This window comes from Triticum urartu, chromosome 1A (genome assembly GCF_056163025.1).
Source record: "Triticum urartu cultivar PI428250 chromosome 1A, HENAU_Tu73, whole genome shotgun sequence".
Lineage (NCBI taxonomy): Eukaryota > Viridiplantae > Streptophyta > Magnoliopsida > Poales > Poaceae > Triticum > Triticum urartu.
Genome location: NC_141873.1, coordinates 65,989,767 through 66,006,300, shown reverse-complemented (window position 1 = coordinate 66,006,300; position 16,534 = coordinate 65,989,767). Strand labels below are relative to the sequence as shown.

Sequence of the window (16,534 nt, the reverse complement as noted above, 5' to 3'; positions counted from 1 at the left end):
CCAATGAACAGCCAAATAATAACTTGATTCCTCCTACACAAAGCTAGCTAGGCTAGCAGACTGAATAATAACTTGCTACATCAGAAATAAACAATCATGTTACAGACTGTAAAATATTATGCAATTGCTACAAAATATCTGCAGGCGCAAAACTGGAGGACTCTGGTTGCGTTAGACTTAGTCATATGCAAATCTTCAGGAAACAATCAATTACTTAAGCACAACTGATTATAATGGACAATAGCAGATGGGCATAAATCAAGTGGAAACAATAGGAAATTTACTACTTCTTTTGTTGTTCTCTGGCGTATCCCTATGCATCACACAACAAGCTCACAAGCTTTATTTATATCCAGAGGAAAGAAGAGCAGGCCACTGCTTTGTGCTTACCCAGGACTCAGCTTCAGCCAGAGAAGTAGGCGTGACGGAGGTGTTCGCGGAGCCGGTCCAGCCGGATGCAACAGCAGCTGCGGCCCGCGCGCCGATACCTTTGTTGTCAGGTAGACGCCGAGGCGGAGGCGGGGGTGGCACTGCTCACGCCTGCTGCTTTGCCCTCACAAGCGGGTCAACAAGGACGATGCTTGGATTGGCCTTGGAACGAACGGACGGCTCGACGCCAGCGTCCATGGAGCTGGAGGTCTTGCTTCTGCCCTTCTTCTTTTTTCCAATCGCTGCCTCCTTCCCAATAATGGAGGTCAATGACCTCTCTTTCTTCTTCTCCATGGCTCCTTGGGCGATCTGGACAAGCGGCGTGTGTGTCATCGGCGACACAAGGAACTGCAATGGCGGCGGCCGGCGGAGGCTGGCTAACCTTGCGCTGAGGGGAAAGAGGATGAGTGCTGCTCGGGGTGAGGTAGAGCGCTAGGTCAAGTGACTGGTGCTGGGCCACTTTGGGCTGCAGAGTTGGACGAGCTCACGGGCTGGCTCGAGCCGAGCTGGGCTCGGCCCGAGGCCAAAACAAGCCCAATAACACAGCTCGGCTCGGCCTTTTTGTTTCTCGGGCCGAATCAAACTTGGGCCGAGCCTGGGCGAGCCCGAGCCGAGCCTGAAAGCTCGAGTTCGACGTCCAGATTTAGGCGAAGCCACTGGCCAATGGTCTTCTCATTGGCGTGGCCTTGGTCACGGAAAAGGTTGCTGCAGCCATAAACTACGGTGACCATGGAACCGCATTCGGCGGAGGCCCTTTTGTGTGCCATGCTACATTGGCCACATTGGACAAGATCCAGAAACCTGGGTATCTAGCAGAGGTGACTAGGAAAGGAGAATACTTCAAGCAGCTGCTCAAAACTAAGCTGAGTGGACACCCTCACGTCAGAGAGATCCGGGGGGCTGGTCTCATTGTTGGCATCGAGCTTGATGTACCGGCTGCTCCTTTAGTCGATGCCTGCTTGGATGGGGTTGTCTTTGTGCCGACGACCAGGAAAGGCAATGTGGTGAGGCTTGTGCCTGCGCTCATCGTGGCGGAGAAGGAGCTGGAGCAAGCTGCAGAGGTGATAAGGGAATGTCTACCTGCTCTTGAAGCATCTACCTCTTAGTGTAAACAAGATCTCTTAAGATCTACATGATGAAATTTCTTTCGAAATTTGGAAGGGAATAAAATGTCATGTTGGACTATTGTGATGTTGAAGTTGTTTTCAAAGTTTGGAAGGAAACAATGCATGTATTGTTGTCGGTATAAGTCTTTTATTGGCTAAATGAAAGTTAAGGTGCCTTTGTGCATCAAAATTTTCATGTGGTTTGTGCATAAGTATGTCATTCTTACCAAGGATAACTTACTAAAGCGATGATGGTAGGTAGTTCACAGTGTTGCTTTTGTGTTCAGGATGAAACAATACAACATTTATTCATTTATTGCCCTCTCACAAATTTACTTTGGCGATCAATCCATATAGCTTTTAATATAACACCTCCATCTAGCATAGAAGCGTTGTTTGGGACGTGGCTACATGGAGTGTCATCGGACACTGCGTCAAATATTCGGATTGGAATATGCGCACTCCTATGGGCTATACGGAATTGCAGGAACGATATGATTTTAATAGAATATATATTCTAAACTTCTTGCAAGTTATCTTCATAGCTATGGCATGGATTCATACCTGGTTGCTACTCACTCCTACGGCTCCAAGGGGGCATTTGGCTACTGGGTGCAATCGATGAAAGATGATATGATAGCACGGGCTATTTTCAACCGATTTGAATGATGGTCGCATAATATGATAGGTCCTTGATGTCCACTGCATCTAGCCGGTTGTGGCTTTGTTTTTCCTTTATCTTTGTTTTTCTGTGCTCCTCATGTGAGTTATACTTCAGATACCAGACTTTGTGTTTGACGAACCATTTTTAATAATACGGCTGCATGCATCTTCCAGATGCATAGACCGAGGGCAATCCACCTTTTCCAAAAAAAAGTTATATCTGGCTAAATTACAAGGATGGCATTGACATTGCACATCTCTTGACGAAAACAGGAAGTCAGGAACATCAGTTATGGAGAAGCCTAGCAAGAACTCCGACTATGGGCGCGACAGTGTAGGTCGATGGCTCGCCTTGCTGGTAATTTCCCCGAGAATCGTCGTAATGGTCGTTGTTGTCAGGCCCTCCGACGATGGCGCCGTCAATCACATTCAAGTTGGGCGCAGACCTGTGGAAGTACTCGGCTCCCTTGCCGCAGGAGATCTTCCCCGGGTATTTCCTAATGGATGGCAGCGACGCGCCGCGGTGGTGCGGCTGCAACGGGTACCTCTTTCCAACCCCAACCATGTAGCTCATCTTCATTGGGTTCTTGCCAAGGATGTAGTCCACCTGTGACCGTGCGAACGAGACGAGCTGCGCCGGCGGCAGCCTCACGCCGCCGCACTGCAGGGAAGCGCTCGCTGCCGCCAGGTGGTCGGCGTGCGTGACGAGGACGAACATCGCCGTCGTGACGTCCTGCAGGTTAGACCAGGGCTGCAGGTAGAGCATGCCGCCTGGGGTGAGCCGCCCGCTGCGGCCGTCACCGTGCTGAAGGACGTTGCAGAGGAAGCTCTCCACGTTGCTCCTCATCTCGGCGTGGCGGCCGTTGTTGGGTAGCTTCCCTTGGAGGATGAGCTGCAGTATGGCCGGCATAATCATCAGTTACTGAAGGTAAACGTTGTTGTCACTTCACCAGACCTATTAGGATCATCTGGTACATTTACCTTGGCGACCAGTGCCTGGGCTCCGACGAACTTGTCGTCCCAGCCCAAGGACTGCCGCACCCCGCCGACGTTGTTGGCGCCGGCGATGTAGGCCTTGTACTCCTGGTGGCCGGTGGCGATGTAGAGCCAGACAGCTGCCCACAGCAGCTCGTCCTGTTCCATACAAGTCTCAGTATTTGCTTTACAATACTGCTATGTTTTTGTTCATTATTGTGACATCAATTAGTGATGTGCTACCTCGTCGCCGCTGCTTCTGTAGAAACTTCTAGCCGATGGAATGCTGTTCTGGTAGAGGCCACGATGGTTCTTGGCGAACTGAAACAACTGCAGAAGCAAGTGACTCAAGAAATTAGCTGATTAATTTGACATACATTTTACCAATGATTAATTTGACATACATTTTTAGCCACTATATGACCACGACTCTATGAAATGGTTTGCTAAATAAATTCCCGCACGTTATTTTCAAATTAATTGTAGCCACAAAAACCATCTAATTTGTGCTGTGCATGCATATAATTGCGCGATTAAAAGGCCAAATTAATATGTGCGGCTCTCTATTTTCTTATCTACACGTTTTTTGACAATCCATTGTGTAATCTGTATGCTGTGCATGCAATGGAATGTGCATACGTGTGCCAAAACTCAAGACATGCAGCAGTCTCTCTGAATGTAAGCACGTAAAAACGCGCACCTGTTTCGCGTGCTTCAGAAATGTCAACACGTATCGGGGGTCACCGTGCAGCCCCGTGAACGCGACGGAGGCCGCAGCCAGCGCCGCCACCGTCTCCGCGGCGACGTCAGAGCCTGGGTGGGTGGCGTTCACCATGTAGGACCTCCGGGGCGTCTCCATGTCCTCCGGCCGCTCCCAGCACGCGTGGTCGGAGTGGCCGTCGCCGACATTCACGTAGAGCACATCGGGGCGGGTGTGCGCCTTGGCCAGGTAGTCGGCATCCCACTGCACCGCCTGGAGCGCGTGGCCCAGCTCCCCCGCCGTGGCCAGCCGGCCCCGGTGCTCCACCACGCTCCACGACAGCATCGTCACCGTGAACGCCATGGGGAATCCGAACTTGACGTTGTCGCCGGAGTCGTAGTAGCCGCCGGTGAGATCCACCTGCACGTCGATCAATCAAGCATGTCAGCATCCTGCACGAACCAAACACGTACAACGTAGTAATATAGATGCATGCATCGCCGACGTGCTTACGCCTTGGTCGGCGCCGTCCTTGAGGGCCGAGTCGCCGCGCCATTGGACGCGCTGGGTTGTCGGCAGCCTGCCGGAGCGCTGCACCTCGAAGTAGAGCAGGGACTTGGTGAGCGCGGTGGTGTAGTCCCTTTGGGCAGCTTGGCACGCCGTGGTTGCCAAAAACCATACCACGGCGGCAATGAGCAGCACCCTAGCCCTTGCCACCATCTTCGTCGTCCCTCGGCGTTCACTAGCTAGTTTCTCTACAACAAAAACTACTGGCTAGTTTCTTGTTAGGTCCTATCGTTGTATTGTACCACTGCCTTATGTGTGCAGTAGAGTGATCAGCGAGTATGCTCCTCCCGTCGACAGGACGAGTGTATTTATAGGCGCAAATAAGGAGGTGGGGTGAGAGGAACAAGGTTTCAATCCACTATGAATTGGTGAAACAAATCCATCAGAAATGCACGCATTGATATCCTAGAATAATTACGCGCCATGCATGAACGAGTATTGATTTGTTTTGACAATCTGAGGAGATTTTGCGACCTTCAGAAACTGGGTGCCAAATGTAAACCTTATCCTCCTCGTATCTGAACTTATTTGGCGGAATTAACTTCATTGGAGAAGGTCGATATTTCCTACAGCCAGTTCATATATTTTTCAAACACGTTGCAGATCATGCATTTACGGTGTATATATGGATCTCATTTGCGAATAAAAGGACTGTATTGATTACTCTGAGATTTGAATACTATCTTTGGAGATCGAAGAGTTAACATACAAGATGGATAATGAAAAACGTCACACTGCGCTGTGCCTGCGTGAGTTGATCTTCTCGAGTGAGAGAAAGGATGGATATCTGGGAATGAATGACTGAGCTCTTTAGCACAATATGAGATGGGTTTTTACTACTCCAATAGCCAATAGATTTTTTTTTAACATAGTACAAACACAAGTGTTTATATAAAGGAAAAAGTCTAAAATGAACCTTAAACTTGTAGACGAAAGCTAAATCAAATCCTGAAGTTTAAATCCCTGAAATCAGCACACTAAACTATTTGATCCCGGTCTATTTTAAACCTTGAGCGTGTTATGAAGGGGATTGTTGACGTGGCAGACAAGGCTGTAGCGGGGACGCACTGGGCCGGCCCACCAGTCGCGAAGCGTGTTTTTCTTTATTGTAACAGGCAACTAAAAATGCCAAAAAATTGTAAGACTCACCATGATTCGAACTTGGTACCTGATGATTTTAATCAGGTGCAGCTAGCCAACTCAAATCGTTGTATGGTACCTGAATTTTTGTGAATAAAGATAAGCACAAACTATTTAACATATACCACAACGTCGAGATTTGAATTTTATTTTCGAATTTTTTGATACATTTTCCTGAAAATTGTTAACGATTTTTAAATACAAATATTCTTGAAAGAATAAAAAATCCAATCATTTTTGCAACAAGTGAATAATTGTTTTGAATTACAAACATTTTTTTTGAAAAACACAAACAAATTTTGAAAACATGAAACATTTTTTAAGCCCGGAAATTTTTTAAAGTGCGAACACATTTTGAAAAATGCAAACAAATGGTTGAATACACTAAAAAAATCGAAACCTGGACAAAATTTTAAAGTGCGAACATTTTCTAACTTTTCAAGAAATGAGAACATATTTTCAATATTCGTACGCACTTTAAAATTGTGTTCAGGTTTCAAAATTGTTTGTTTTATTCAAAAGTTTTTGCACTTAAAAATATATTTGGAGATTTATAAAATGGTTCACGTTTTTAGAAAAGGTTCTTAAATCCAAGATATCCACAAAATGTTCGGAGTTCAAAATTGTTGATAATTTTCAAGACTGTTTCAAAAAAAATCAGATTTTTTAAAATCTGGACGTTGCGCTATGTGTTAAATTAGTTTCTGCTTCTAGTTTACAATCAACTTGTGTCTGTTACAGTGGCCAGCAGGACTTGTTTAGTAGCGCTAGGTTGCAGGATTTTTTATCAAGTTGCTTTGTCTGGTGGGCCAGCCCAGTAGCATCCGGTGTTGTAACATCCAAATTTTCAATTTGGATGTTTATAGATAGATCATTCATTTGCATCCATGATTTATGCATTTTTGCCTCCATTTGTTTTATTTGAATTTTGATCCAAGGAACTTTGAGCAACTCAAGGACCAAAAGAAAAGAGAGGCTGCGCTAGGGTTAGGGTTGAGCTGGCGACCATGGGCGTTCTTGCCCCGCCGCCGGAGCACCCGCCCGTGAGTCGATCGGAGAGCGCCAAGGAGTCCGTCCCCGCTACGGTCCCGAAGTCAAGGCCGTCTACGAGTCTGGGTCGTCCGCCGCAGATCGCTAACCAAGGCTATCGCGGAGGCCGGGACCCTGGTAGTCAATCTATAAACATAGGAGAGATCGAAGCGCAAGGTCTGAGTCCTTCGCTGTGGCATCCCACCCAAAAACCCTAACCTACAACACAAGGCGCCGACGATGTAGCGCTCGCTAGCTGCCGCTGATGGTGGGGGTGATCATGGGGGAACCGTTGAGGTTCCTGCCCACCCAAAGCCGTCCGGCGGTGGTGCGCTTGTGGCTGCAAAGGAGGTGCCTGATAAGGGTAGGGCAGAAGAGGAAGAGAACTCAGCAGGGAACTGGGACGGACCAAGATCGGAGGGAGGCCCGCCGGAGATGGTGGACTCGCATCTGGAAGGGGAGGTGGACATGGATGACATAGCCTTTGTGTCAGTAGATTTTGGCGATGAGGAGGACAAGGAAGAGGAATCTGCGCCATCATGGAGGCTTATGGGATTGTATAGAGCGCAGAAAAGGCCATCAGCCAAAACCCTATCCGATCACTTCGAGAAGGTTTGGCACCTAAGGACAGGGGTAGAATTCAAGCCCCAGGGGAAGAACTACTTTGTGATCACCTTTGCCTCGGAAGGTGACTACATATTTGTCACCCGTGGAGGACCATGGATCTATAGCGGACACGCCTTGTTGGTGAAGCCGTTTGATGTGGAGGCAAGGCCGTCGGAGTATAAACTTGATATGGTTCCTGTGAGGGTTCGTGTCTTTGATGTTCCATACAAGAAACAAACTAGACTCTGTGGTCAAGCGCTGGGAAGCACTCTCGGAGAGGTCATTGATGTGGATGCGCCGACTGTTGGACACGGCCCCAGCGAGTTCCTAAGGATTCGAGTGGAGTTGCCATATAACAGACGCTTACAGAAGGAAGTGACGCTGGAGTATCCGGTAAAGGGAGTAATTAAAAGGGCTACTTTCAAGCTCAAATATGAACGCGTTCCCCACTTTTGCTTCCACTGTGGGTTTATGGGACATGACGAGGATGCTTGCGACAAGAAAATCAGGGGTTTTGCCTCAAAAGGTTATGCTACAACACTCCGATGGTCACCGTTCAAGAAATATGAATTTAGAGCCGCACACACCCCTTCTCCAGGACAACCTCGAGCCCGCTGAGACATGAACTTCAACCTGGGAGAGCCCGAGGGAGCGTCACCAGCGGCAAGAAGCTCGTCTAGCCATGCTAGCTAGCATCGGATGCACCAGCAGCAGCAACATGAGATTCCACCACGTGTGGACGCATTGGATGGCTTTGAGGAAGGGGAATCCAAGGGTGTGCAGGAGGAAGAAGCCGTTCTGGTGGCAGATATCCGGAACCTTGAACTGCGAAAGGGACATGAAGAACCGGAGTGCAGTAAGGTGAGGGAGATGACGGACAAGTTTGATGCTAAGGCACAAGGTCAGACCAAGCATACAGCTCAGAAACAGCAGAGGAAGAAGGGTCCAATTCCAACAAAGAAAATTCCTGCTAGCAGGAAGAATGGTTCGCTGACTAAAAACATAGAAGGCCTGGGGCCGAATGACATGATCCCAGTGTTGCATGACCTCTGAATCCATGGATATAAATGACTCAGTGCTAGGGAAAAGGCAGGGTGACAAGGTGTACGAGCAACCCCAGGTGGAAAATGCAGAGAAGGCCCTTGTGCCTTTTATGGACATACCTACGAGTGGTACCCCAAAGAGAGGGAAAGTGGACCATGATCTGGAGAGCTCTGCTACAGGAGCTTCAAAGGAGGGGACTGGCTGGGACAAGGAGCGTAAGGATGTTATGGAGGCAACCGGCCCAGGGGCCACCGGTAAACTGACGGGGTCGTCTGTGGTGCCCCGTCAGGAGCAATGAATTGCCGAAGTTGGAACTGCCGGGGGCGGGGAACCCCTGGACAGTTCGCGACCTTGTAGCACTTGTGGGTGCTCATTCCCTGAAGTTTGTGTTTTTATGTCAAACTAGACAACCAAAAAATAAAATATATCTTCTTCGTCCTCGGTTAGGCCTAGCTGGTTTTGAGGGGGTCAGTAGTGAAGGTCAAAGTGGAGGTCTTGCTTTATTTTGGCATGCGTCTGTAATAGTCGAAGTCAAGGAAGCTAATAAAAATTGGATTGATGTGTATGTCCGCTTGGGTCCAACAAAACCACCTTGGCATATCACTTTTGTGTATGGTGAACCAAGGGTGGAAAATAGAGGCTTGGTCTGGGATGCCTCCGCCGGCTGCATAGCATGAGTAATCTGCCGTGGATGCTGGTCGGTGACTTTAATGAAACGATGTGGGACTATGAGCATATGTCCGAGACGCCGTGCGCTCCAGGGCAAATGCTTATATTCAGAGATGCTTTGGAAACTTGTGGACTTATTGATCTGGGTTTTGTAGGCTACCCGTTCACATATGATAATAGAAGAGCTGGGCGAGCAAATGTCCAGGTGAGGCTGGATCGAGCAGTGGCAACAAACTCATGGCGTGATATGTTTGCGGACGCTTCGGTGAAGCACTTGGTGTCCCCGTGCTCGGACCACTGCCCGGTTTTGGTGTGCTGTATACCTGATACGGCGCCAAGGCCAGGGCGATGCCACCGCTACGAGCTCATGTGGGAACGCGAACCAGGTATGGATGAAGTGGTGGCTAGAGTCTGGAGAGAAGCAGGAAGCAAGAGGAATTTGCAGGATGTCCATTTAGCATTGGGTCAAGTAATGGGCAAGCTGCACTCATGGAACAATAAAAAGTTTGGAAAAGTCATTAGATAACTTGAAAAATCATGGACACGATTAGAAGAGCTCTTAAACATGAATGCAGACAGAGCGGAGATCCGGAAGGAAATGGATGCTATGAATGAGTTGCTGTACCAGGAAGAGATGCTATGGCTGCAACGTTCACGCATTGCATGGTTGAAAGAAGGAGACCGGAATACAAAGTTTTTTCATCGCAAAGCTGTGTGGCGAGCTAGGAAAAAGAAAATTAATGGTCTGAAAGGCTCCAATGGCGTATGGCAGCAGGATCAGAACACTATGTTGAAAATGGCACAAGAATACTTTGAAGGCATGTTTGCAGCCGACCCACACATTGATCCGAAGGAAGTTATCCAGCTTTTTGAGCCTAAGATTACTGGAGACATGAATACTAAATTGTGTGCCCCTTTCTCCGACAAGGAAATCAGTGATGCCCTCTTCCAAATAGGGCCCTTAAAAGCACCCGGACCCGATGGCTTCCCTGCTAGATTTTTCCAGCGGCACTGGGGCACTTTGAAGGAAGAGATCATCCCAGCTGTGTGACAGTTCTTTGAGTCGAGGATCATGTCTGATGGTATTAATGCCATGTCCATTGTCCTGATTCCCAAGGTTAATGACCCAACTAGTATCATAGAGTTCCGACCCATCAGTTTATGTAATGTAATTTACAAAGTAATCTCTAAGTGCCTTGTGAACCGGTTGCGACCACTCTTGGATGAGATCATTGCCCCAGAATGGAGTGCTTTTGTGCCAGACAGACTAATCACTGATAATGCTTTCATAGTTTTTGAGTGTATTCATGCCATCAAACAAGAGAAGGACCCGAACAGAAGCGCGTTTGCGTACAAGCTTGACCTCTCTAAGGCTTATGACAGAGTGGACTGGGATTTCCTACGGCGAATGATGCAAAGGCTAGGCTTTGATCACCGGTGGGTGCACTGGATCATGACGTGCGTGACCTCGGTGACATATAGCATCAGAGTTAATGGAGCTAGCTCAGATTCGTTTGCACCGTCCTGTGGGCTACGGCAAGGAGATCCCTTATCACCATTTCTCTTCCTGTTTTGTTGCAGATGGCTTGGGCGCTCTCTTGAGACAGAAGGTGCAGCAAGGCCTAATCAATCCGGTGCGAGTGTGCCCTAGGGTGCCTGGTATATCACACCTCCTGCTCGCGGACGACACGCTGCTGTTCTTTTGGGCAAATGTAGCGGAGGCCACGGAGATCAAGGATAAGTTGAGCAAGTATGCAAGGTGTACGGGGCAGGTGATCAATCCCTCAAAGTGTTCCATCTTGTTCGGTACCAAGTGCCGGTTGGACGACCAAACTACTGTCACCTTAGAGCTCCAAGTGCAGAACCTGCATTTCAAGGAGAGATACTTGGGACTGCCCACGCCAATGGGTCGCATGTCAAAAGGACGCTTCCAAAGTCTACAAGAGCAATTAACCAAGAGGATACTAGCATGGGGAGAAGATGCATCCCAAGGTGGAAAACAGATTCTGATCAAGGCTGTGGCCCAATCCCTACCAACGTACATCATGGGGGTCTTCCGGTTACCGCGAAGTGTTTGTGATGATCTCACACGCATGGTTAGAAACTTCTGGTGGGGAGCGAGGGAAGGGAAGAGGAAGACACATTGGCGCGCATGGGACACGTTGATAAAACCAAAGGAGATGGGGGGCTTTGGCTTCCGGGATTTTCGCCTTTTCAACCAAGCCCTGCTCGCCCGACAAGCGTGGAGACTTTTATCTAACCCTGATAGTCTATGCGCGCAGGTTCTAAAAGCTCGCTACTACCCCGACGGCCGCTTGGAGGACACGGTCTTTTGTGGAAATGCCTCGTCTACTTGGCATGCCATCGTCCATGGCCTCGAACTACTCAAGAAGGGCATAATTTGGCGCATTGGTGATGGAGCCTCGGTGCGCATATGGCGGGATCAGTGGATCCCCCACCCGCTAGCGAGAGGGCCTATCTCTCCCCAAGGTCGCTGCCGGCTATGACGTGTAAGCCAGCTCCTCGACGAGCATGGGAACTGGAAGGTGAACTTGCTACAGCAACATTTTCTTCCCGTGGATGTCATGGAGATTATGAAGATTAAAGCTTCATCTCGCTGCACGGACGACTTTGCTTGGGTGGCTGAGCACTTGGGAGTCTTTTCGGTGCGAAGTGCGTACCGTCTCGCTCTTGATGAGCGCATGCTGCCATCTTCAGTCGCTGCGAGCAGGGCACCGGACGGGCGACGTGCCGTCTGGGCACTTATATGGAGGTGCCCTGCTCCACTAAAGGTGCGCATATTTGCCTGGAAACTTGCTTCCAACTGTCTAGCCACTTGGGCAAACAAAAAAGCGAGAACCTTGGAGGTTACTGAACATGTCCGCTATGTCCTATGGAACGAGAGGATACGTTCCATGTTTTCTGTAGGTGCCCCCATGCCGTGGAACTGTGGCGAGCCATGGCAAAACATTGGAGCTTACCGGACATCAATTCTGTTAGGCCGACGGGCATTGAGTGGCTGTTCGACGTGCTGTACCCCCAGCAGGTTGATGACCGCATGAGGGCCTTTATGGTGCTGTGGCGCGCATGGCATGTTCAGAATGAAATCTTCCATGAGAAGAGGCCACCCCCAGCGGAGGCTTCATGCCGGTTCCTGCTCAGCTATGAAGCATCTTTGGCTGCTATCCAGCGAGACCCAGACGGTGATCACATGAAGGGCAAGATGGTGCTTGCGCCTGCAGCGAGGAGGGCGCCGGCAAGGCACCAAGAGAACGTGCATGCGCCGAATAGCAGGTGGCAGGCCCTAGCCCCTGGGCGTGTTAAAATGAACATCGACGGTTCGTACTGCCCCGCCTCTGGTGCTGCGGGTGCAGGCATGATCTTGAGGGACAGTAGTGTTGCGATTATTTTCTCGGCGTGCAGAAACCTTATCTTTTGTGCAGATCCTTTGCAAGCGGAGCTGGCGGCCTGTCTTGAAGGCCTAAATATTTCCATGCAATGGTCTCCTTTTCCTGTGGACGTGGAAATGGACAGCCCGATTGCTGTGCAGGCTATCCGATCAATGAAGGAAGATAAATCGCAACATGCGATGATTATTTCAAAAGCTAAGAGACTTTTTGGTGAAAGGGAAAGTTCAGTTGCTCATATTAGTAGGACACAAAACTGTGTTGGGCATAGACTAGCTGAGTTTGGCCGAGTAGAAGCTAGGACTCCCATATGGTTAAAATCTGGACCTGCTAATGTACCGGAACTATGTATGGAGGATCTCCCTCCAAGCCGAGCAATGAAATTCCCTTTAACCCCGCAAGAAAGGACCAAAAGAGAGAGTTGGAAGTTTCCCTAAAACCATTTTTGAGAATTTCAAAGTTGGGATATGAATCAAATTTGATTTCACCAAAAATTCATTTCCGTTATATCCAAAATAAAATAAAGAGAGTAGATAAAATGACTTCTTCAAAAACAGAAAAAAATATTGGAAATTGAATTTGGAATCAAAATATATCTGTTGGGTTTTATTTGCAATTTATTTTATTAGTTTAGCAAAAATGTTTATTTTTAAAACTTGCATTTTAGGGCAGATAAAAGTTCACAAGGTCATATATAAAACCATAATATTATGTGAATTTTTCTGGCATTTTTGGACTTATATTTATTTGTAGTTTCGGTGTCATAGTGTTTCTGTTATTAAAAAAACACTGAGCCACGGGCCAATTTTCTCACTAAGCCCATCTCCCTTTCATTTAGCGTAAGGCCCAGACGCTGGTCTTCTTCAACCTCTTTTCGTTCAGCCTTCAGGAACACGGAGGAACAAGCATGACACCTCTACCTCTTCCTCCCCTCCTCCCACTTAATTTCTTTGCCCGTTTCATTCTGGAGTCAACACGAAAATTGTGGAGGGATTTACCAAAAACCCATCCAGGGAATTAAAACCCAACATTATTGCCTTAAATCACCGAATTGATCCGGAAACGTTCTTGCACAAGCAGCCATTAATGGCCGCACTAAGGTCGTCGTGGATCTCTTCGTATGGACTCCCCACGCACCTATAAATACCATATCTGGATACACCCCACTCCCCTACATCATCACGCTCAAAATCCCTCTCGACTTCGATCTCTCCTATGAGAAATTGCTCGCCGGAGTTCGACAATAACATCAAAATCCGACGAGGATTCTGTCGCAACCGAGGTACCCCCAAGCCCCAACTCCTCCACCTTTCTCTTTCCCTTGTTGATGCGCATCTCTGTGAGCCCTTTTCTCTCTCAATTTCGCAGAAGGAGCATCAGAACCGCGAGGATCGAGGCTCACCGCCGCCGTGCAAAACTTCGGCCACTTCTGTCCAGTGAAGTAGAAAGCTCCTGAGATCCTTACGGACTCCATAGAATTCTCCTTCACCATATCTCCACCGTTCGCTACTCCATCGACTCCGGTTCATCGAATACGCTCCGCTCCGCCCAACTCCGGCGAACCCTCACTGTGAGCACCCAGCCATTCCTTCAAAACGTGTTCTTAGTTGAAGGGGTATACACCAATCACAACACGCCACGTGGCAGTTCATATCGAATTCCGTAATTGATTTCTAGAAAAATGCCCAATCTTCAGAAATTCATATCTTTTAATCTATAGATCCGTTTTAGTTGAATTTTTTTCTACGGTTTCATAGAAATATCCTCTATCCAGAGAACCAAACGAAAAATATTTTTGAAAATTTTAAAATTTGAATTCAAACAGATCTGACTTCAAACTTCGTTAGGCCGTATCTCGAGTTTCGTAACTCCATTTTAGGTGATTCTTTTTGCAAATCGAAGCTCGTAACGTGTACTTTATGTTAAAACCAAAACCATTTTTTGTTGTTGTAAAAATTACGTCATGTACAGAAACTTTATTTGGATGTTTTGGAGTTTACTGAAGTCTTTTATTTGTTTTCTTTTGGATCTTTGCTTGTATGCTTATGTATGTTATTGCTTGCTTACGCTAGATCATCCGGAGTGCGAAGCTTGCTACTATGAATCTTTACAGTTCAACGAATGTCAGCAAGGCAAGTTCACACTTTGATCATAATTTTCAATACCCAATTTTACTATGCATTAGTTTCACCCTCAAAGATTGCATGAGTAGGATTGGGAGCATGTGGTTATGCTATGTAGTTCATGTGGTAGGAACCTATGACCTTTGATCACCCCAGGAATATTCGTTATATCATATATTGCTTAGCCATGCTCATAGACGGGGATTGGTATGTGTGATCCATGCAAGTTGTGAGAGATAATAATTTTGGGACAACATAAGGTGGTAACTTCAATACACATCTGGGTGGATTGTTTTGGGCACCTGGAGTAACCAGTGCTTGCCCAAGGGGAATCCCAGAATATCCGTGTGATTACCCTAGGTCCGCCACCCAGGCTCAAAGGATCATAAGATATTTCATGCCTAGAAACTTTCGTGTGCAGCCACAAGCCATTATGGGCTTTGGCATAGTTGAGTAAGTTGTGTGACCTCTTTCCGTGGTAGACTAGCTGATGTAGGGGAAAGTAGGTGTACCGGTCTACCCAGGGTTTGGAGGAAATACTTCAGAAAGGCTATGTCTCGATCTTCCGATCATGGAGGTGGTCGAGTCTTGTGGGGAAAAGTGCGCAAACCTCTGCAGAGTGTACAAACTAATCATGATTAGCCGTGTCCCCGGTTATGGACAATTTGAGTATCTAGAAGTGAATTATTGGTTGATCTCATCACTCTTTTAATGGAATTATAGGGTTGAATTTTGGGATTGAGTTGGAGGAACCTTCTAAGTAATGACATTTTTAACTTAGTAGTAATAAAAAAATTATTCCTTTGTTGTAGGGTAAAATTAGCTTTATGCAAAATTAAACTAGAGCCTCCACCAGCTAAATTTGCATATAGAGATAGTCTTTTCATTTATTATTATTCTATGGCGTGAAATTGCCAGCATATTCCATGTGCTGACCTACACGGCTGCAACGTCTCATGTTGCAGACTTTTCCGACGAGGATTAAAGGTGCGATAGGTCGTTGTTCTGCACTCAGTTTGCCGTGGAGTTGGATTGATTCATTTACCTTTGAAGCTTCCGCAGTTATTTTTATTTAGATGGCCTTTGGCCATATTATTGTATCGCTATAGGTGCAGCCAACAATCCCGGGTTTGAGCTGCCAAGTGAACAATTCTTGTTTGAGAGCGCGTTTAAGGTTTAAAATAGATCGGGATCGAAGAATTTGGTGTGCTGATTTCAAGGATTCATAGTTTAGGGTTCGATTTAGCTTTGGTCTACAAGTTCAAGGTTTATTTTAGACTATTTCCTTAAATAAATGTGCATACACCCACCTCTATAAATGCACACACACCCTACTCTATGAGCACCTCCGAGAGACTGAGCCGGCATGCCATCTTGAGATTTTACGAAGTCACCGTAGACGCCTCGTAGTCGATGGGAACGTCTCCTCCCTCTGAACACGCATTGCTGGAAATCATGAAATAATTGCAGGATAAATACAAGCGGCAGGACTTGAACCCTGATGGGCTAGGCCACAGGTTGGTTCACCCAATAGCCAATAGTTTAGTAGTAGTTGTTGGGTCTCATAGAAGGGGTTTGCTACAATTGGCAACTTTTCTTTTAGTTTGAGAAAACAAGATATAAATCCATTAGATAACACCCTAAGCTTCCATCAAACAAGCACATTACAATACAATTAAAAAGGCTATTTTAGAACATGAGCAATGTGAGAGCCGTCTAAGAAGGACAAATATGTTACATTCTTACATTTTGTTTTTTGGTGTTGAGAATGACATTCTTGTCATTAGTTCGTGCTCACCCTACTCTTTTGCCCTTAGTTTTCATCCGTGCCCTTATGCTTTTTCTCTTTTGTCATGATTTCGTCCTATGAAAGTCGTTTGACTGTTAATGAGACGTTGGATTGACCGATTTGCCCCTACGAGCCCACTCACTTATGCATGGGATCTAGACCTAGCTTGATCGCATTGGCCACTGCCATGCGGGACCCAACACATCTATCCTTTTCAAATTGCATAGCAAAAAATTGAACACAACATGGTATTAAACAACAATTAAACAACTCATAGTTCAAATGAC

General features: G+C 47.1%; 2 protein-coding genes and 1 pseudogene across 2 annotated transcripts; 2 read left to right on the top strand and 1 right to left on the bottom strand.

The window, feature by feature from the left end:
- The first annotated feature begins 721 nt into the window (after nt 1-721).
- Nucleotides 722-1,535, top strand: LOC147990047 (acetylornithine aminotransferase, mitochondrial pseudogene; annotated as a pseudogene).
- An 802-nt stretch (nt 1,536-2,337) lies between these two features.
- LOC125555681 (endoglucanase 14-like) lies at nt 2,338-4,705 on the bottom strand. The gene is made up of 5 exons (XM_048718575.2): nt 4,387-4,705; nt 3,874-4,293; nt 3,417-3,503; nt 3,180-3,332; nt 2,338-3,090 (listed from the first exon to the last, which is right to left on the bottom strand). Exons 1-5 carry the CDS (start codon nt 4,591-4,593, stop codon nt 2,485-2,487), a joined length of 1,473 nt encoding a protein of 490 aa, XP_048574532.2. The 5' UTR covers nt 4,594-4,705; the 3' UTR covers nt 2,338-2,484.
- A 4,272-nt stretch (nt 4,706-8,977) lies between these two features.
- LOC147990046 (uncharacterized) lies at nt 8,978-9,979 on the top strand. The gene is made up of 2 exons (XM_087536945.1): nt 8,978-9,314; nt 9,504-9,979. The coding sequence occupies exons 1-2, from the start codon at nt 8,978-8,980 to the stop codon at nt 9,977-9,979; spliced, it is 813 nt and encodes a 270-aa protein (XP_087393071.1).
- Nucleotides 9,980-16,534: the final 6,555 nt, after the last annotated feature.